Raw genomic sequence first — 18,095 nt, forward strand, 5'->3', positions numbered from 1 at the left:
ATGTAGATGTTTAATAATAATAAGGCAAGAGAAAAGGAGGAATAATAATAAATTCAACGAAAAAAATAATGGAAATAATAAAGTAGTGGCGGCGAATTAAGTTTTTTAATTTAACTTTTTAGACGCCTCCTACAGTGGTAGCGTCAGAAGAGTCTTGTGGACGATCTCAGTATCTGTAAAGGGGGCAGCTAGATGCTCCATGAGAACTGCACGCTTACGTTTTCATTTTTAGTTTATTCAGATCCTGATGGCATATCCGGCGCATGATGGCGCACGTAAATGCGCGAGGATTGGGAGCCTCCGTGCTGAGTGTTTCTATTTCGTTTGTTTGTATCTTGAGAGTAATTTTTTTTTTGACTTCCTTTTAGAGATCTCCCGTACTCACCCTAGCAGCAATAAGGTCCTGCACGAGAAAGAATTAGCCGCGCGATCTTTTTATCAGGACGTAATCTTCAGTTACAATAAAGATCATACAGCAGCGGCAACGAGTGCAAGAGTAGAACGTGCCGGGGCCTTGAGACAGTTACGATCTGAAGTGTTAAAGTTGGATTTATCTATTCATAACCTATTATGTAGTTTGCCAGACTATCTATATGTGCATGTGCTTCGAAGGGACTCCATTTAGAGATTCAGGACGGTTTCAGGAATCAACGTGCTGAAGTAGACCTAAAAATACATTTTCGTATCAAAAAAAAGTGTTGGTTATCCTAGAGTCACAAAGTAGGTTTCTTTGAAGACTATCATATATATATATATGATAAACTTATAGAAAAAAGGTTATTTGTGGGTCGAAAGCAATAGGGCGAAAATTATGGTTGTCAATTTAATAGAGCTGATGTCTGGAAGCTGATATAATCATATTAAGCATATTTATAGACACTCTTTATAGGAACATTTTACTGGTACTATTAAGAACAGAAGCATAGACTTTACAGCGAAATTGACGTTTCCAATACTCCGGTCAATTGCGGGACGCCTCGCAAACATTGTTTAATTGTTTTTTAGGTAATGCATAGTGCAGGACGCTTGTAGGCCCCAGGCGTTACTACGCGTCTGTAGAATAATATTTCTAAAATCCGCGCCAGTTTATTAGCGAAATATGTGCTTATTAAGCTTAGAAACACCCGAAATGGTCAAAGTTCAAAACCGAACATAGACAAACGTTGCTTTGGAACGAACCGAACTAAAGCAGTGGCTAATTGCAGTACCAAACATGAACCTTAAGGTTTTTCGAATAGCATAAGACCTAGAGGAAAAAAAATTCGTAGACGTATTCTAGACTACAAATCGAAATTCGAAAAATCTCTACGGACAGGATGTTATTGCCGATTATTTAAAACATCTACAGGACCATTATTATTTATTATATTTTAGGCAGCGAAAACTCCTAAGATGTTTTTGTTAAACATATAAATATGACTTACGAAACGAAATGACCCTTTTTGCATAATAAAGCCTTATAAAGAGAACATACCTTCAACACCTTTCTGGTTATTTGCCATTTTATTGCTCTAACAATTTTATTTTATACCTACATAATACATAGTAAAATTTAAAACCAATATATATATATATTTATATTGATGAAATACAAGTAGAATGCGGATGCATTTAATTTTACATCGCGCTAGTGATTTTCGACTTAATTAAATGATCTCATTTCATATTGTTTTTCTAATAATATCTTATATAGTTATAGCAGTACGTCATTGGTAAAGTATCAGATAAAAGGGAAGCATCAACGACAACGATGAAAGATTTTCAAATGGGTCCATTCTGGTAGGGCGTCCTTAACTGCAAGACGGCCATTATATATCATCGCAATGTATATACACAATACATTTGCCTAACACAGATTGAACTTGTCTCTCTATCGAATAGCATTGAGATAGGATTATATAATAATGCATAATATACAGATCTATCATTTTATCATTTATGTGTTCGAATAATCTACTTTGTCTATTACGAAGAGCGCCGTAACGATAGATAATTGTATTACTATCTCCGATATAACGTTCTGTCCTCACGAAAAATCGTTTTTGCAAATAGTTCCTTGGAGATTCGTTCGCGCAGTATAACCTTCCCGTTGTGTGGGGTTAGCTGGGTCTGTGGTGTAGTGGCCGTTTCGCAGTCTGCGTAACAGTTAATATTTCAATAGGTAGTCACCTTTTGCAGTTACCTATTGTGGTTGGTCATCCAGCGTGTACGCCTTGCCATTCAGGACGACTGACCATGAACCGTCCTCCGACCTACGATGTCCTATATTGATGCGTGACATATCTGCAATAATGTGACAATAACAGGACTGTAAAAGCTGCTTAGGGGGCTTCGTCTCGGGAATGTGTACAGCGGCCATCTCTTTCTTGCATCGGCCTGTGCATTAGCTTACAAACGCTTTATTACCGTTTATAAAGCGCTTTATATATCATGATACGTTATATGAATTACATGTTGCTCGTAATCTTAGAGTCCACCGGTCTCCCAATAATCAAATGTAGCGGTTTTCTTGGTTTGTACAGTGTCGAAAACTTGAGAAGCCTTTCTTTGGCGTGCTATAACAATTTCGATAACGGCGTTTCTGTGAGGAGGGAAAAGAGTGTTCTTACAGCGAACGGTTACCTCAAGGATCCGCAAAGAAGAGGTATGGACACGATTACGATTTTAATGGTTAGATGAGCTAATAGCGATTCTGTGATAGGAGGATAGCTGTCGATCCAACATGACAATAGTTATACAAAAAGAAAAAACGTACCAAACAGTCGAAGAAGTACGTTGAGACGCAACTTTCCATTGCGAACCATCTCTTGTAACTGTTCCCATTGCGCTGGCAGAGTTAATGATCTAAGGAAAATACAGATCATGAAACAACCGCAGCCTCTCCTAAATTTGCTTGTTGTTTTTTCTGGACCATTAGGTTACATAAGCATCCCGTTAGGATCATCATTAACTTTCACGTTGTTTGCCCATGACTACTGGCCCACTGGCCTAAATTACTTTCTTTAACATAATAATGGTCAGCTTAATAATTCAATGAAATATTATTATCAGTTACCTTCCATCGGCTAAGGTGATTGTGTACATGAAATTTCCTGGGGCGCCTCGTGCACGAATGCCCATTTTACGTTTAGCCTTTGGAAGAGATGCCATTGGTTGAGGTCGAATACTATTAATCCTGAGTCTTTAAACAATGGCAACGGTTGCAAAAGAAAATAAACATAATTTCAGAATAAGAACGTTAAAAGATATCTATACAAAGGAAGAACAGCGAAGCTTTGTGAAGAAAATACGACGATGTCATATAACATATGGATTTTGATGGTTGACAAGTCGAGTTGCTCATGAAAAATTTGCAGAAATAACGTTCTATTAAAACTCTGAAATCGTTTTGTAAAAATTGTATCGAACATGTTTTCCTCGACTATTAAACGGTGTGAAGCAGAAATCAGAAAGAGTATGCACGATGCATATACGTTGTGCAATATTTGTCAAAGGGCATTTTTTAAAAAGCCTCAAAAAAGACCTTTTATCTACATATTGTGCAGCTAAAAGCACAGTCTTTTAAGAGGATGTTAAACATACTTTGTTCTTATTTGGCCCCAAGATAGGTCTAAGTATTGATTCTTGAGGTTCACAGAAATTCCGTTAGCTTGAAGAGCATCCACCAGTCTTGAAGGCTTTCCAGCCTGTATTGAATGTTGCAAAATCAAAAAATACCTTGTTAAATTGACGCCAAAAAAAGTAGAAATAATTTTGCATTTCGAAAATAACTATCTAGTCACTACTACATCTGGCAAACAAAATATCTTCGGACAATAGCTCTTCGTTCAAACGAAATTAGGACAAAATTTGCCTTGGACTTCCGGAATCTACTATTTTGTCGTTTTAAAATGATCTAAAAAAGCAAACCCTTTGAATAGAATCTTCAAGTTCTGTCTCGTCTCCTGGCAGCAGATGCTCGTTTCCGTCCGCGACTTCAACTACGTACAATAAATAAAGCAGATAACGCAACGTTAATATTTATTACTGGAATTTCATATTGGAAAACCTAACGAGAAAGGCCGCTACACCCACACGCTAAGGAAACAACATGGGATGTACGTGTCAACTCTGACCGATAACGTTTATATCCTGTAGTCTCAGCCGGCTGCTGACGCAGACAACCTGGGGCGCATCCTTTCATACGAACATATCATCAATCATCTCAGATCGTCTCATTCTAAATCCGGGCAATTAATCCATTATATTCATATTCTAAATCCGTTCACCGAATTTAGCTTCCAAGCTATGCTAATCGTTATAGTGGCTGTCTAAGTTAATTATGTTATTTCGACAGCCTTTAGTCAGAAATGATTTTTACCTTTGATGAAGTTGGATGACTCAGTCGTCGAAACTCGATAGGGCATAAATCTCCACCTATCTCGGCCTTCCTCACTGACGAAATCGCCTCCAATATCGGTTGGGGTCTGGGTTAAATTCAGATCAACTTTGATCAAACCGTCTGGCGTTTCGACCCACAAGGAATTTCCATGTCGACGGCTGAGAGCGTTCGCGGACAAGGCGATATCCCGCAGCTCGGCTAGAGCGTTCTCGTCAGTGATGAGCTGAGACAACATTTGCGAGTCCTGGGGCAAGGCTAATGTTATGCCCCGAAAAGATAGAACAAGCTGACCGGGCAACGATTGGGGTTGGTTAACGATGCTGATAGCCAGAGGATTTCCAGTTGGTCTATCTTTTTGCTGCTTGACCAACTTGATGGCGTTCAAAACCTGTTCGTTACCGAATTTTGCTAGATTCTAATTATTAGTTCCTTTCCAGTGTTTTGAAGCTACGGCCCCAGGTTGAGAAAGTTAGAAGTCGTTGGTTCAAGCCAACCAATGACAAGTTACTTCAACATTTTGACAGAATATACTGTATGTTTCACTGTATATTCATGGAATATGTATATACAAATGATTATTAACAAAGAAAACTTTCTTGTTTGTTATGAATTTCTAATTCATTGGGTAAACGAATGTTGTATGGTTTCGAGTATTATATATATATATATATATATATATATATATATATATATATACATTTCATTCGTTACGATTACTTTTTCTTTATATGGCATTAGTAGATTTTCTATCTACTACGCTGTTCGATGAAAACCTGAAATCTAATAGGTAAAGCATACATATTGAGGCACGTCGAGGTTGTATCGAATAAATAACTTAATCAATTGATCAGGTTGATGTATCGTCCCGCGATATATAGCTGTTTCCAACTCAGGCCATTGGTCCGGCAACCTGTACAGGGTAAGTACGAAATTAGTGTGTGTCGACCATTTCGTCGATAAGGGTAGAGAAATGAGAACGACGCCAATTTGCGCCTTCGGCTAACCGAAGTACAGAATTTTACAAGGTCTGAATTGTGTCTACAATCATTTCGGTATGACTCGTTAAAGGGGTATGTTCATCATCTGATACAAAAATTAAAATGACCAATCATAGAACTAGAAATCTACGAAAAATAAACTTAAATCACATTATTGATTGTTTGTATACGAAAAGTAATCGAGTCTATCAGCTATCGTAAAATGGTATATAACTCTCGTTGACAATCATTATATTCGAAAGAGCTTAATCATTGGAACGCTCGTTGATAGTACTATCGAGTCTCGACGGGTTTGATTGAAAACCGGTGTTTCTCTAAATAATAATAATAACAATTTAATACGTCGATCAAGTCCTAATAGTAGCCGATTCGCCGCGACCAAATCCTATGTACCTGTACTGTTCGCCGTTGATTGTTACTTGGTAACTCAGATGGGTGTTATTTGTCGAACGACTATTCAGTTGTACGGTTAGATCACCCGTATCTTCGTCAAACGTTACAGGTATACTGTAGTGCGAAAGAACCTAAAGCAAATCGCAGACTTTGCATTAGCATTTCGTATAAACTATTCGGACGGGTATTCCTACATGTGGTATACACAAAAATAGATCTTCTCATTCGCCAATGCCGAGCCTCCATTGTTGTTTAGATAAAAAAAAAAAAACAAAAAGACCGTAGCTGTTTGTTTTACCTTGATAATTTCATAAATAAGAACCGAAGAATTCTTAATGAATCGATTAAACAACGTCTGGTCCTTGGGCAGCTCGAATTCGGAGCCCTCCGCTCGGATCAAAACCTTGCTCGGCCTTCCGTCGACCGTGTAAATTCGGAGCCGTACCGGACGCTGTCGAGACTTCGTCGATGTTAAGACGGCGGCCTGATCGATCGCAAGGCGGTTGTTGACTATGACCGCTGGGATACCAACTTTCCGCATATGCTTCAACAGATTCTATGAATACAACGATAATTGCTCACTTAGTATGGTGTTTACTGAGACTGATTTGCAGTTTTATTATATCCACGGAAACACGTGGTATTCATTGGAGGAGATCAACTCAAAGAGTTTGACACCGTCTACGTCCGTCCATGTCTAACGGTACAAAAGTATTCCAGACAAAAACATTCGATTCGGTTTAAGATCGAGTCTTAACAGCGAACGCCTTTGAGGCTGGAACAAAAAAGCAGCCCAGTCCGGTTAATGATATAGTATAAATAAAGCAGTTAATTGTTTTGTTGCTATTGCAAACCTCTTCTTAGAGTGCTCCAAATTTCGCACTGGTAAACGCTAGTTCCCTGGGCGGCCAGAAATATCTAAGCGATGACAATTTCCACGACTCAAAGGACGGACAAGGTCGATAATGCATGACGAGGCAGCGTCTTTTCATTAATACGCTTGTCTACCTTTGCGTACATACAAAATAAATCTGGTAAAATTTGTAGTTCTTTTCCAAAGTTTGCTATCTGCTCAACTACACGCTAAGAAGGGTCTATTGCACCGTTTAGATAGCTGTTTATTTCATTATTGCCGGTTTGTTTTCCTTGTCTATGTTAGCCTAATAACGGTAAGAACATCATAATCTAACCTCTCGACTTTCTGTGGTAGTGATTACACGATTGAGCAGTTCGATTTCATCCGGTAGACGGAAGCGGCGTCCTGCAAATTCTAGAACAATACCCCCTACTCCAATAGGGGCCGTAAGTCTATGGGGCACACTATCCCCAACTTCACCAGATTCAGGACTGGTAGCGAATGAAATTGTATCATCACCAGATAGCCCCAGAACATCTGGCATTAGAGTTGTGACAGTTGCCGCCTCGTCCCTTTTATCCATCTGATCAAGAATAAAAACGAACAATAAAATATTGCATGAATTAACGGTACGTTTAACTAAAAAACTACGGTACGGTAAAAACGGAATGGAAAGCGCTTAAGTAGAGAGTTACGAATCGTAAATACACTATAAAATTGGCGAAGTAAAAGTAGCAAGGCTGACAGAAATAAAGAGCAGAGATCGGAGCACAAAATTCAACGGGAACTGAGCAAGCAAAGGTTACCAATGTGCGAGAGTTTCTTAAGGTCCATCGAGCTATAATTTGAATTTTTGCACAGCAGTTACCAGGCGGACAAGTGGCTCTGTGTCGAGTCCTTGGGGTAGATTATATCGCTGTAACCCCCGAACGACGGCCCGGATATCGGCTCGTGGTCGTCCTTTCAACTGGTTCGCAAAGGCATCCATCTATAACGTTATCACGGATGCGGTGAGACTAGTTAAAGATAATGTGTTAACGATTCCCGACGGCTAATGTTTCCATTTTCCCGACAGCTATATAACATATTCGATAGAAAAAATCATCTGAGTTCAGTTATACTTTGCGCCCAGCTCGTATGAGCTGTGACGTTCGACCTTTATTTATTAACAAATCTCCTCCTACTTAGACGTGTTTAGTTTATTATCCCTTTTAGTATCTCGCTTTTCTTATAGAGGTCATCGATCGAGGACCGATTAGCAGATTTTACTATACAAGCAAAATATAGACGTTTGGTTTCTAGATTCGGCCAGGTCATACGCTAAATGCTAGCTCTTGAGGGGATCGCGCAAAAACTGTAACAAAGCACCTGTTCAGGAAGCTGATATCGATTGCCGGCGAAGTATACGGAGACGCTGTTTGCTGTTTGATTCGTAGACCACAAAATGAATTCTATTCGAAGGGCGTCGCTTTTCGATACCGATCCTTTCGCCATGACGAGATGGTTCGAATGAAACTCTATGGGTAGACCGAATACTTTCAATTGCGACACGACCGCCTGTAATTCATTATAAACTCTGCTGGGTGTTTCGAAATTGATCTTTCGTTGCAAAGACAGAGATACGGTTTGTCGAAAAAGTATATTTTTCAATAGGACTTTCTCGTCCGATGCCGATCTCAAGACAGTTCAAACTGAACAGTGACAGCTACAGGCCAAACGAGAAGTAACTTAAACCAATTGTGCCTGATTTCTCGACAATAATTCTTAAAGTAAAAAAACTTTCGTTACGGCCTGAGCCTAAAAATAGATATAAACTAAAGCTAATACTCTGCTTTTCGATTCATAACACCCACATTTTGATCTGGCTGCCAATCGATGGAAACAAACTTTGCGTGTAACTACGCTGTCGTACTTCTGCGATGGAATCAAGTACTTTGGTGGACTTGAATAAAAAGTTCATATTCTATTCAAGTGATCATGTGACCCCATAACAAGTACTTAAAACAGTAGCTATCAACCATGATAAACTCTCGACAACGTCTAAGATGATAAGTATTTTTAAAGATATCGGGCTCCTATCTGGAGCCATTGTCGCCATCAATTCTACTATATAATCATGAGGTTCAGCGTACTTCAACTCTGCTATACACATTTACTGAAACACAATTTGGGGTTCATTTAGTTAACGTTAGAGGGCCGAATATCGATTATTACACTTGTTTGATCTAGCAAGTTTTAGCTTTTTTCAACTGGCAAATCCGGAGCTCTGGCTACAAAATTTACTTTGATTTTCCTAGCAAGAATCCCCCTCAGGAAGGCAATTTTTGCCGGATGCAAACACCCCATATCCTTGAAGAACTTTTCGCAGGGTTTAAATATATATAATCGTTTGGTCCCCCGATGAAAGGTACTTACTGTAATAATTTCCGATAATTTGTTGCCGGAACTAATATTATAGAATGTTACAGCTCTCTACAGCTGAAACTTATTTCAATTGTCCACTACTTCAATTAGCATTTAGACGACACTCTTACACTTAAGCTCCGATTGTAAGGAAACGTTTTCCCGTCATTTTAGTATAGAAGAATCAAATGTGACATATTAAAAATCGTCATTATCTAACTTAATATTACTGGTTAGTTTTAATCAACCGATTTGGAAGGGATGTGAATTACAAGACCCAATTTCCTTTATATACGCGCGCCGTTTCAGCCGAAAAAATAGGTCTCGTACGACTACGTATACACCGCAATTGTATATGTCATCTAACTTTTAAACAAATATCTAAAACTAGGATGATACTTCCTAAGCTTTATGATTCTAGTGTAACAAAGATTTGCAGAAAGATTAATCTTGGATTTAGAAACACCCTGTAGATATATAATCCTGTGGAAATCTCAATCAGCCTAAAAGAATCGACGCAACTTTACACCTAAATTTTATTCTCAAACGAACAGAATAGATCGTACTTGTTATCAATAAGCACGTACGCAGTTCCCGCGCGTCGGGTCAATGTGAAAGCAACAAACAAAGGGAGACAACAATAGCCCTGGAAAAAGGTCGTTTAAACTTATCGACACCAGCGTAATACTTTGGCCTTTATCAATTCGTGTCTCAATTATATAAAAAATGACTACGCATTTGTCGCGAGAATAGCCAGAAAGTTGATGTTTGCGAAATTTTTCTCATTTAAACACAACCATTTTTAGGAAATAGGTGTTTTCTTTTGACAAACCTTGAGCTGGCGCGGATCTATCGCTGCGACAAGGCTATCTAGCGATTCTGGCACGGGATAAACAACGCCATCGGGCAAAGTAACCAGCACTCGCTTATTGGGTGTAACTTCGACCTTCACCTCTGGCGTCACGATGGAGCCATTCAAGGCCGTTACGTCTGCTTCATCTGTTGAGAGGTCACTGTGCTCGATGGCGTCACCGGAGGATTGTAACAACTTATCATTGTCTACTGGAGCAATCGATCCTTGCATGGCTTCCAGAAGTCCTGTGCCCCAAAGTGGCGAGCCTGCCGTTGAGAGAGGTGAGGACGTGCTAGCTCCAGACAGATTCTGGGGCTGAACTGTGATGGATGCAGTCGAGCTTTTACGTGTAATTATTGGAGTTAGCCCCGAATACATCGCGGACCCAGCAATTGTATCACCTTCACATCGAGAAAGAAAACGGTGTAAGTCTTAGCTACAAACTGGTGCTACTGGAGTTTTGGTTTACACGATCTTAGGTACAACCAGCGTCCACCCATGAAGCTACCCATAGTTTCACTACGACGGTAGCCATAATATCAGCACACATGCAGTGAGGCGAAAAAAAACTAATGGTTTACGAAAATACATCATTGTTAATCATTGACTTACCTTTGCTTATAATATTTATAATATAATATATATATATAATATAATGACTTATAATATTTAGAAAGTGAGCTATAGCCTTTAAGGATGGCATCCCATAAAAAGAGTGGTTCCACAGTAATAAAAGAGCAAGTTCACCAGAGGCTAAGTTAGTTGTAAAACGACGTATCAAAATCGCGAAAAATAGAAGGATTTCATTGAATAGAAGAATTTCATCGAATTAATTTTTAATATATCTGCTTTTCTTTATATTAAATGAAGTAAAAGTGTTTCACAGTTAGAAAAAAGTCGCTATATAAGTACTTTAGTAAATGTAAAATTGAAGAGGTTTTAGCCATGAAAAGGAAATGTTTTTTTAACTGTAAAAAAATTATTTTTCACTGTGAAACATTCTTTTTAAACTCTTTCTTAGATGCCCTAGATACTCCTTCTGCAAGGTGTGGATAATTCTTTAATACATTATGGAACAATATTGTGCAAAAATGACATTTTACCTTGGAACTTTTTTCCCGGCTGTTCACTGTTTAGACCTTTGCTAAGCAACTCTAGGCTTGCCACTGTAGGCACCACTATAGGTTGTCCCGCTGAGGTTAGCGTTTCCTCCGACCATACGGTCGCTGTGTGCGTTTCTTCCTGTTTCTTCGTTATTTCATAGCGATCCCGCGGCCACGCCGTTGTGGTGAAGTCCTCTTCGGGTCCTACGCTCGCAGTAAAAAACTTTTTAGATCGTGTGTCAGTAGTGTAGTACCATTCTGCCGGGCGAACCGTCGTCCCATCTTGCTCCTTTGCCCATATACTTTTCGGATGGCGTTGGTCATCGGGCTGTTCAGGGCTTGAATCTCTTGCTACCATGGCGAAGTCAGTACCAGTCGGTGTGGGCCAGGCAATATTCGATCGACCCGTTTTGTGATATGGTTTCTCTGACGAAGCGGTTGTGGTGTACCTTTCTTCCAGCCTTATAGTTGAAGTGTCGTGCTTCTCCGTTGAGACATCGAACTTTCCTGAGCTAGCATTTGTAGTGAAGTTCTGTCTCGGCTCTTCGGCTGTCTGATACCGCGGCTCATAGGACTGTTCGTCCCTAAAACGTCGTAGCTCTGAATTAAGGGCGACATCGGTAGCTCGTGGCTCCAGAACCGGCTGTAAGGTTGTGCCATACTGCTGCTTACTACTGCGATCTCGTGAAACCAGACGGCCAGCTATTTTAGGGACACCGCTTTTTGCCGATCGATTTGTTGGATCAGCCCAGTGTTCCGGCCTTGCAGGGGGGTCATCATATTTTACGACAATCGCAGGAGGCAAGGTTCTGCCGGTAGACGAAAGCCTCTCGAGCCAGTGGTTACTTTCTACAATCTTGAGTAATAGCGCCGTCAATGCTTTCTCAGTTAAAGGACTGTTCCTGAGTAACCTTTCCTGCTCTGGAAAGATGGGAATCGATCGAGCGTTCTCTTCCAGTTGAATGATTTTCTAGAGTAATAATAAACAGCAATGTCATACGTTAATCTATAATCTTTTCTTTCCTCTTCGATGTTAGTCTGTACTGCATGTTGTAACAAGTACCTAGCAAATAACAAGTAAAACTACCAGTTTATTAAAGAAACTATGTCCAACAACTGCGATCGGCATTGGCACTCTTATTAGTCAGGCTAGTTTGTCCTTCTAGAATCCTAGGATTGGATTTTCATAAATACTATCGTTTTTAATCAGAAATTATACCCCGTTCAGCGTGAATGAAAGCCTAGATCTAGATATTTTTCTCAAAATTTATTCTCCTTGTAACCGAATAACTTTCAGTTTCGAGACGTGCTTTAAAAGCAGTTATATAAGTATGATATTCGCTTCGAGATAAATTAACTGGCTCATTGTCCGGAACATATTAAACTTACAAAATCATCCCCGTCGTTTGCTTCCAAAAGTCGCAGAGTTAGCTCGGCAATTTTGGGGGCTGTCCTCTCCAAACAAGCAATGCACTCAGTCCCGCACGATCCTACAATGTGAGAACAGCATGAACGCAGTGTTATTATTACTGTTAATGACATGCCATAAATTGCGCCATTGAAGATGTAGCAGCAGATTTGTTAAACAAATATCGCATATGTTCGTCCAACGCTATATAGAACCCTATAGACGCGCTTAGCAGAAACCTTATGAGAATATCTTCATTGGCATCTCTATCTATTGAAATCAGTTGTTATCATATCAAATTAAGTTTGTACCAATAGATTAGTCAATGTTGAACATAATTTACAATCGATAATTAAAATGTTCCACAAGAGTAAATTATAGGGGTTATCCTTCACCGTACCCGTTCCGTACGAAGCCCCTCCTCATCATTTGTTTACCCTTGACCTTCCATCTTGTCTTGCCACGTACAATAGCTTAGGCCTATACCATTGATTAGAACCAGTGGAACACATGAACAATAGATTGTTACGTAGGCGTGTATCGTCGATATCTAACCATATGATAATTCACTAATTACCGATGCGCACCTACGAAGTTGAACATTTCTAGTGATTATTGCCAACATTTAGGCTTCATCTGATATGTCCTAAGCAGTACTCGCGTAACAAATAGCGATCGTGACTTTTACCATGGTCTGGTCCATCTAGCTAGCACTTACACAACAGGCACGGTAAGATACCTATTGAATTTTCTCCACTGTCCTGTTGGTGGTACCGCTGCTAATTGTTGTAAATTGCTTGCATCGATTGCAATATATTGACGTAAGATAATCGTGTTAAGGCTATTTTAAGGTTTGGCTGCATACAAATAGCAGCAACCTCTAAGTCGTGAAAAAGGTCATCGTGACTCATCCTCATATCGATTAGCGTTCGTGCTGGAGACATATGTAACGTAATCCGCATAGTTCGGTGTCACCGGAGCGAGAGAGTCTGTGTGCCGTTTGTTTACTAGAGCGAAAAGTGACGGCACCCTTAGTAAATAAACAGTTGCAATTAAGGTAGTTACTGAGAGAATCGCAACGTACAAGCGGGTCGCTGTCGAATCTTCAGTGGGGCATATTTGCTCTAAGCGGTTTCTTCCGCGTCTAGATGAAACAAGTAGCTATCGAACCTTATCACTTGCTCGTATTGAATTGTAGATATTGGTAACAACAGCTAAGATGACAGACCCATTACTCAAGGCCTAAACAACAGGGGACACTGGATCTCGATTTTCGAAAATGGCTTATTCGTTCATCGGTCATTTATCTGCCTACATTAGGCCATACAAAGGGTTGATTGAACAAACGCTGATATTGATTTCTTCATGAAGGACTCATATAAGTTAAGAGTTACATGGCTGATTTCTGTAACGTAACAACTAATAGGGCAGTACAACTTGGGCAGGCACGCCTGTGATTCTGCGAAACTATATAAAACCCAAGAAGCACTATTGCACAAAACATTTCACTTCTATATTAGGTGGTGTATATAATGTATAGTATATCATAAAGTTTGTGCGTACAAAAATGACATTTATGGATGATTTTAGATAGTGATTGATCGCTTTCATCAAAAACGCTAGATCTTTACAGAGACCATTGAGTAATTGTTGAGACGCTCTAGGTCCACTAGCCAGCAACTCATTGAGTGAGATGTTCGAAATGGCGATCTCGTCGAAAGCCGAAGGTTGAGCTCCTGTCCTGATACCGTTATAAATGACCGTAGCTAATGCAATCGACCGTAGCCACCGAATCAGCCTCATGCTGGTTAAGGCACGAACGCCTTGCCTGAAAATCAACAATAGGATGCTATTAAAGGCACTAAGTTGGGCTAAAAAAATCGCCAAAAATTATAAACATGCAGAGCAATTATGTTGGGCAAACAAGTTACAATCAATTATTGTTTAGATTCCACTAAGGATGCGACAATTCTCTGGGCTGTAAAAGCTATGTACGTTAGAGATGAGTTAGTACGAGCGTTCATTGTACAAACTAAATAGAAAAAATGCCAATAGATATGAGATCGTTTAGTAAATATAATATTGCTTGGCGAATACCCATATATATATATATACGAAGTTACTTATTTATAGTTATATACAGGCTACGAATATTAGTTAGTATTTTTCTATATTATTACGATGTGGGATATTTAATTGCATTTTAATAATGTATGTAAGCCATAGTTTCGAATCAGCCAGAAAAGGGCTGATTGAACAAAGTGTACACTCATTAGTTACAGATGATCATTGCCTGTGATCCGGCCGCAGTGACGACGTCCGAGCATATCAGCTATGGTCCATATTGTCGCCAGAGGACGCGTTTAAGGTGTGACTCGACAGTGGCGTAAACATGAATTGAGTTACTCTAGAAAGTACGGTACACGCTCACGGTGAGCATTATGAAACTTTCTAAACTTCCTACGTAAATATTCGATCGACGAGCGGCATTAGTGTTACCGCTTCGATAGACCCTCCTTCTTAGAAGCGCACTAAAATTGAACCTACATTAGGATTAAGCCTATATTACCTTTCTGTTTTTATTCGATATTCGCGAAATAGTACCATTTTTTTTTGTACGGGGACACAGTTGTAAATTTCAATTTTTTTCACTTTTTGTTTTTACGGTCTTCTAGAAACACCGCATAACTTTAAGGTAATACAATAAATAAATGAACAACGAAACTTTTCCTTCTATTTTCTACGTTAAATAAATACGTTCATGATTTACACGTGAGGCACCTTCGTTCCATTGTATCCCGCTTACCGGTCCGTAAGTTTGAACAGGACTGATAAATTTTCATATTGTAATATGACAACCTTTGGCCCATTGTTAGAAAATTTCATTTGTCAGTAACAGTACCTAGTGAATTGCAATAGAATAGATATTTCTATAATTGCATTCGTCTCGGTTGTTTTTAGCAACGTTCAAAACGAATAGCTTATTGTTGGCTGTCAAAGATCGTGGCTTGGGTCATAGGGCAGACTAATAGACTCAGAGTGAATACTATCTTCCGTAGATTTCCGATGATTAATCAGACAGACTCCTGCCACGATGTCGCAGGCCTACGTCCTATTAGACCAGCCCTTTCTACAACTAACAGATAACTTTGTGTTACCTGAGTGCAGAGTGATTCGTGTTTCTAGCTCGAAGCCTTATTATCAGCGATTCGCAATTGATACATTTTGAAAATATCTAACTTAATTCGTACAGGTCCCATTATTACGTTCTTCTATTATTATCTCCGACGGCCCGCGTAATACATATGAAGCTTTCAGAATCAAGGCCCACACATAGGACAAGCCACTCGGATTCACTAAACGTTTTCTATGATGACTGCTAGTTTGCAACAACTGCTAACCAATAGGCAACATAGGCATTTCCTTTTCGTCTGACAGAATGCTTACCTTTCATTATAGACAAGCCTTGAAGCAACAAATAATAAGACCGTCACCAGGGAAATATTCCAATATTCATGTAATTACGTGTGCAACTGTGTGCCAGGTTTTTCGCTAGCATAACTGCGGATTAGACAAATATATTTTAAATGAAATCTCATCGTAGTGTCCAAGAATCCAAAATTGCTCGACAGGTCATGGCGGACTGTTTCCAGTACTGTGCAAACATGGTCCCTTACACGAATCGTATTGCTTCGTTTGAAAAATAATTTTTTCTGTACACTTCCACCATTAACGATTTGTGTGAACACCGGAACCCAGTGGCATAGTCGGTGCCATCGCAGTTATGTGCATACGAATTCTATTTGGTCGTAGCTGCCCTACCACGCAATTCTTTGAGGACACCAAGAACAATGTCTTATATATCCTCTACAAAGGTGTTCTATGAATCAATCACAGCTACAGATTCAACGCTCAGCCAAGAAGATCGATTGCCTCGTCGCCAAATGTCACAGAGACGCGCAAGCGTAATCGCCACAAGAACACCAGTTCCACTACGAAAGCAACTCAATGATTTACTCTTAAGACTCTATTCTTTGAGTCCATAACCACAGTCAAAGAAACGTCAATCGTTCGTTGCTCGTTTTTCCATCAATTTTTTTAGGTCAGTCCTCTCTGGGGACGTTTTGACGTATCTCTTTTGTCTGGTGACGAAAAAATAACAGTTTCGAAACGGCGCCTTTCCTCTTGGCTCGGCTTCGAAATAAAGACTTGGAAAAAGCTGTAGACACACTTCTAAAACAATCCGTTGTTATCTGAAATTTACTTAATGAGTGATTACTAAAAGAAACGTTCACTAGATGTAGTTAAACGTCGAACATTGTTAGTGTCAGCTTTTCGCATTAACCGTCCTGCCTGATCCGGGAGACAAAAGAATCTGAGCAAGGCTAGCTTCCTACGATCTCTTTAAATCGGCTGGACTGAATTGCGTTAGAAACTCGTCAACAGCTGTCCTATGAAAACAGGGTCCTAATTTGTTTAGCCATGAAACGTATCTCTTCTTGTATCTCGAAGCGCACAAGTCGCACAAGGAAGTTCGCGCAGAATGTGCTTTTACCAGGTATAGCCACTTCCACAACCATGGTTGAAGGTCGATTCCTCCGTCTCCGATAGAGACCTGCCAATCGCATTTAGGAAGAGTCTCATTATCCAAAGGCAGAAGCTCCGCAACATCCGCTTCCGACATCATCCCATAGCAACACCTAATGGCAATATCAAGCTATAGAGGCAATGACACGTTTTGGCCCGATTAAGAAGGTAAGCACGACAGCTCAACTTTCTGTGGCCCAACTGTCCGCGGATCGTACAACTGGGCCAGATCATATGGCATACAGGCGACTATCTAGGTGCAAGAGACTCTGTTCTCCTTGTAGAATTTCCCAGCTGACACAATCAGTCTATTCGTCGTTTCTCTGGCGTCTTGTTGTCAACATATCATTATCCTTGCCTGTCTCGTATAATGCTCTTCCGTTGACGTTCGGCCATAGCTCGGCCTCTAACCTTATGACACCTAAATATTAATCTTGATGTCAGCCTGTATATGCACAGATACACAACTCTATGCCCCTAGAAGCAACTGATACACAGGCACACCGAACATAACAAGCTCGAGAAGCGATGGACGCAATAACAACGACAGCAATAATGGCAGACAGAATCCGTATAGCAAGGTAGGCCCTGATCGAAAGCTAAGTTACAGGGCCGTTGCAAAATTGACTACTACGAGTGGATATACGGAGGGCGTACCCATCGATGAAGTTCTTCTGCGTGCCGAGTACGCCGATATGCGAATCGGAAACGACTATTTCTACCAGGTGATTCGTGGGCGGAGGGCGTCAGCTTTTATATGGATCTGCTCGCGCACTTTGGTTGGTGTAGAGACGAACACTCGATGTACGATGGCTCTTACCGACCGACGATCACACGAGCGACAGGCGTTCGCCTTAGTCGCAGAGTGCGACCGATGGTGAAGGGAATATTGGACCGAGGAACGTGGCACTCCTGACACACTCTTCCCACCCGAGTAGATTCAGTAGAACGAACGTCACCAAGCGGGCAACTAAATAACGAATAGGACTGTTCTCTTCCGTAAACTCCAGAAATCGAGTCCATCCATCTGGCTGGCTGTCGGTGGTGTGCACCCTCCATAATTTCTTTGTCAGCGTTGTCTTTTCCAAGTTGCTATCTGATAGCAGTCGCAAA

The 18,095-nt window shown here is 40.2% G+C and overlaps 1 protein-coding gene across 4 annotated transcripts; it reads right to left on the reverse strand.

Annotated features, from left to right (window-relative positions):
• Positions 1–1,489: 1,489 nt before the first annotated feature.
• LOC111245279 (uncharacterized) lies at positions 1,490–17,863 on the reverse strand. Of its 4 annotated transcripts, XM_086979343.1 has the most exons (18): positions 16,951–17,571; positions 14,033–14,223; positions 12,377–12,477; positions 10,988–11,957; positions 9,864–10,285; positions 7,997–8,185; positions 7,497–7,616; positions 6,963–7,211; positions 6,071–6,328; positions 5,773–5,903; positions 5,180–5,291; positions 4,361–4,769; positions 3,910–3,980; positions 3,583–3,686; positions 3,056–3,181; positions 2,756–2,844; positions 2,170–2,283; positions 1,490–1,794 (listed from the first exon to the last, which is right to left on the reverse strand). In XM_086979343.1, the coding sequence occupies exons 1-17, from the start codon at positions 17,064–17,066 to the stop codon at positions 2,183–2,185; spliced, it is 3,759 nt and encodes a 1,252-aa protein (XP_086835469.1). In that variant the 5' UTR covers positions 17,067–17,571; the 3' UTR covers positions 1,490–1,794; positions 2,170–2,182. The 4 variants fall into 4 exon arrangements, with proteins under 4 accessions (XP_086835469.1, XP_022649165.1, XP_022649164.1 ...); XM_022793430.2 differs by lacking the exon at positions 16,951–17,571 and adding an exon at positions 17,640–17,863 and having other exon boundaries at positions 1,490–2,283; XM_022793429.2 differs by having other exon boundaries at positions 1,490–2,283; positions 16,951–17,569.
• Positions 17,864–18,095: the final 232 nt, after the last annotated feature.

Source organism: Varroa destructor, unplaced genomic scaffold (assembly GCF_002443255.2).
Source record: "Varroa destructor unplaced genomic scaffold, Vdes_3.0 BEIS01000002.1, whole genome shotgun sequence".
In the NCBI taxonomy this organism is placed as follows: domain Eukaryota; kingdom Metazoa; phylum Arthropoda; class Arachnida; order Mesostigmata; family Varroidae; genus Varroa; species Varroa destructor.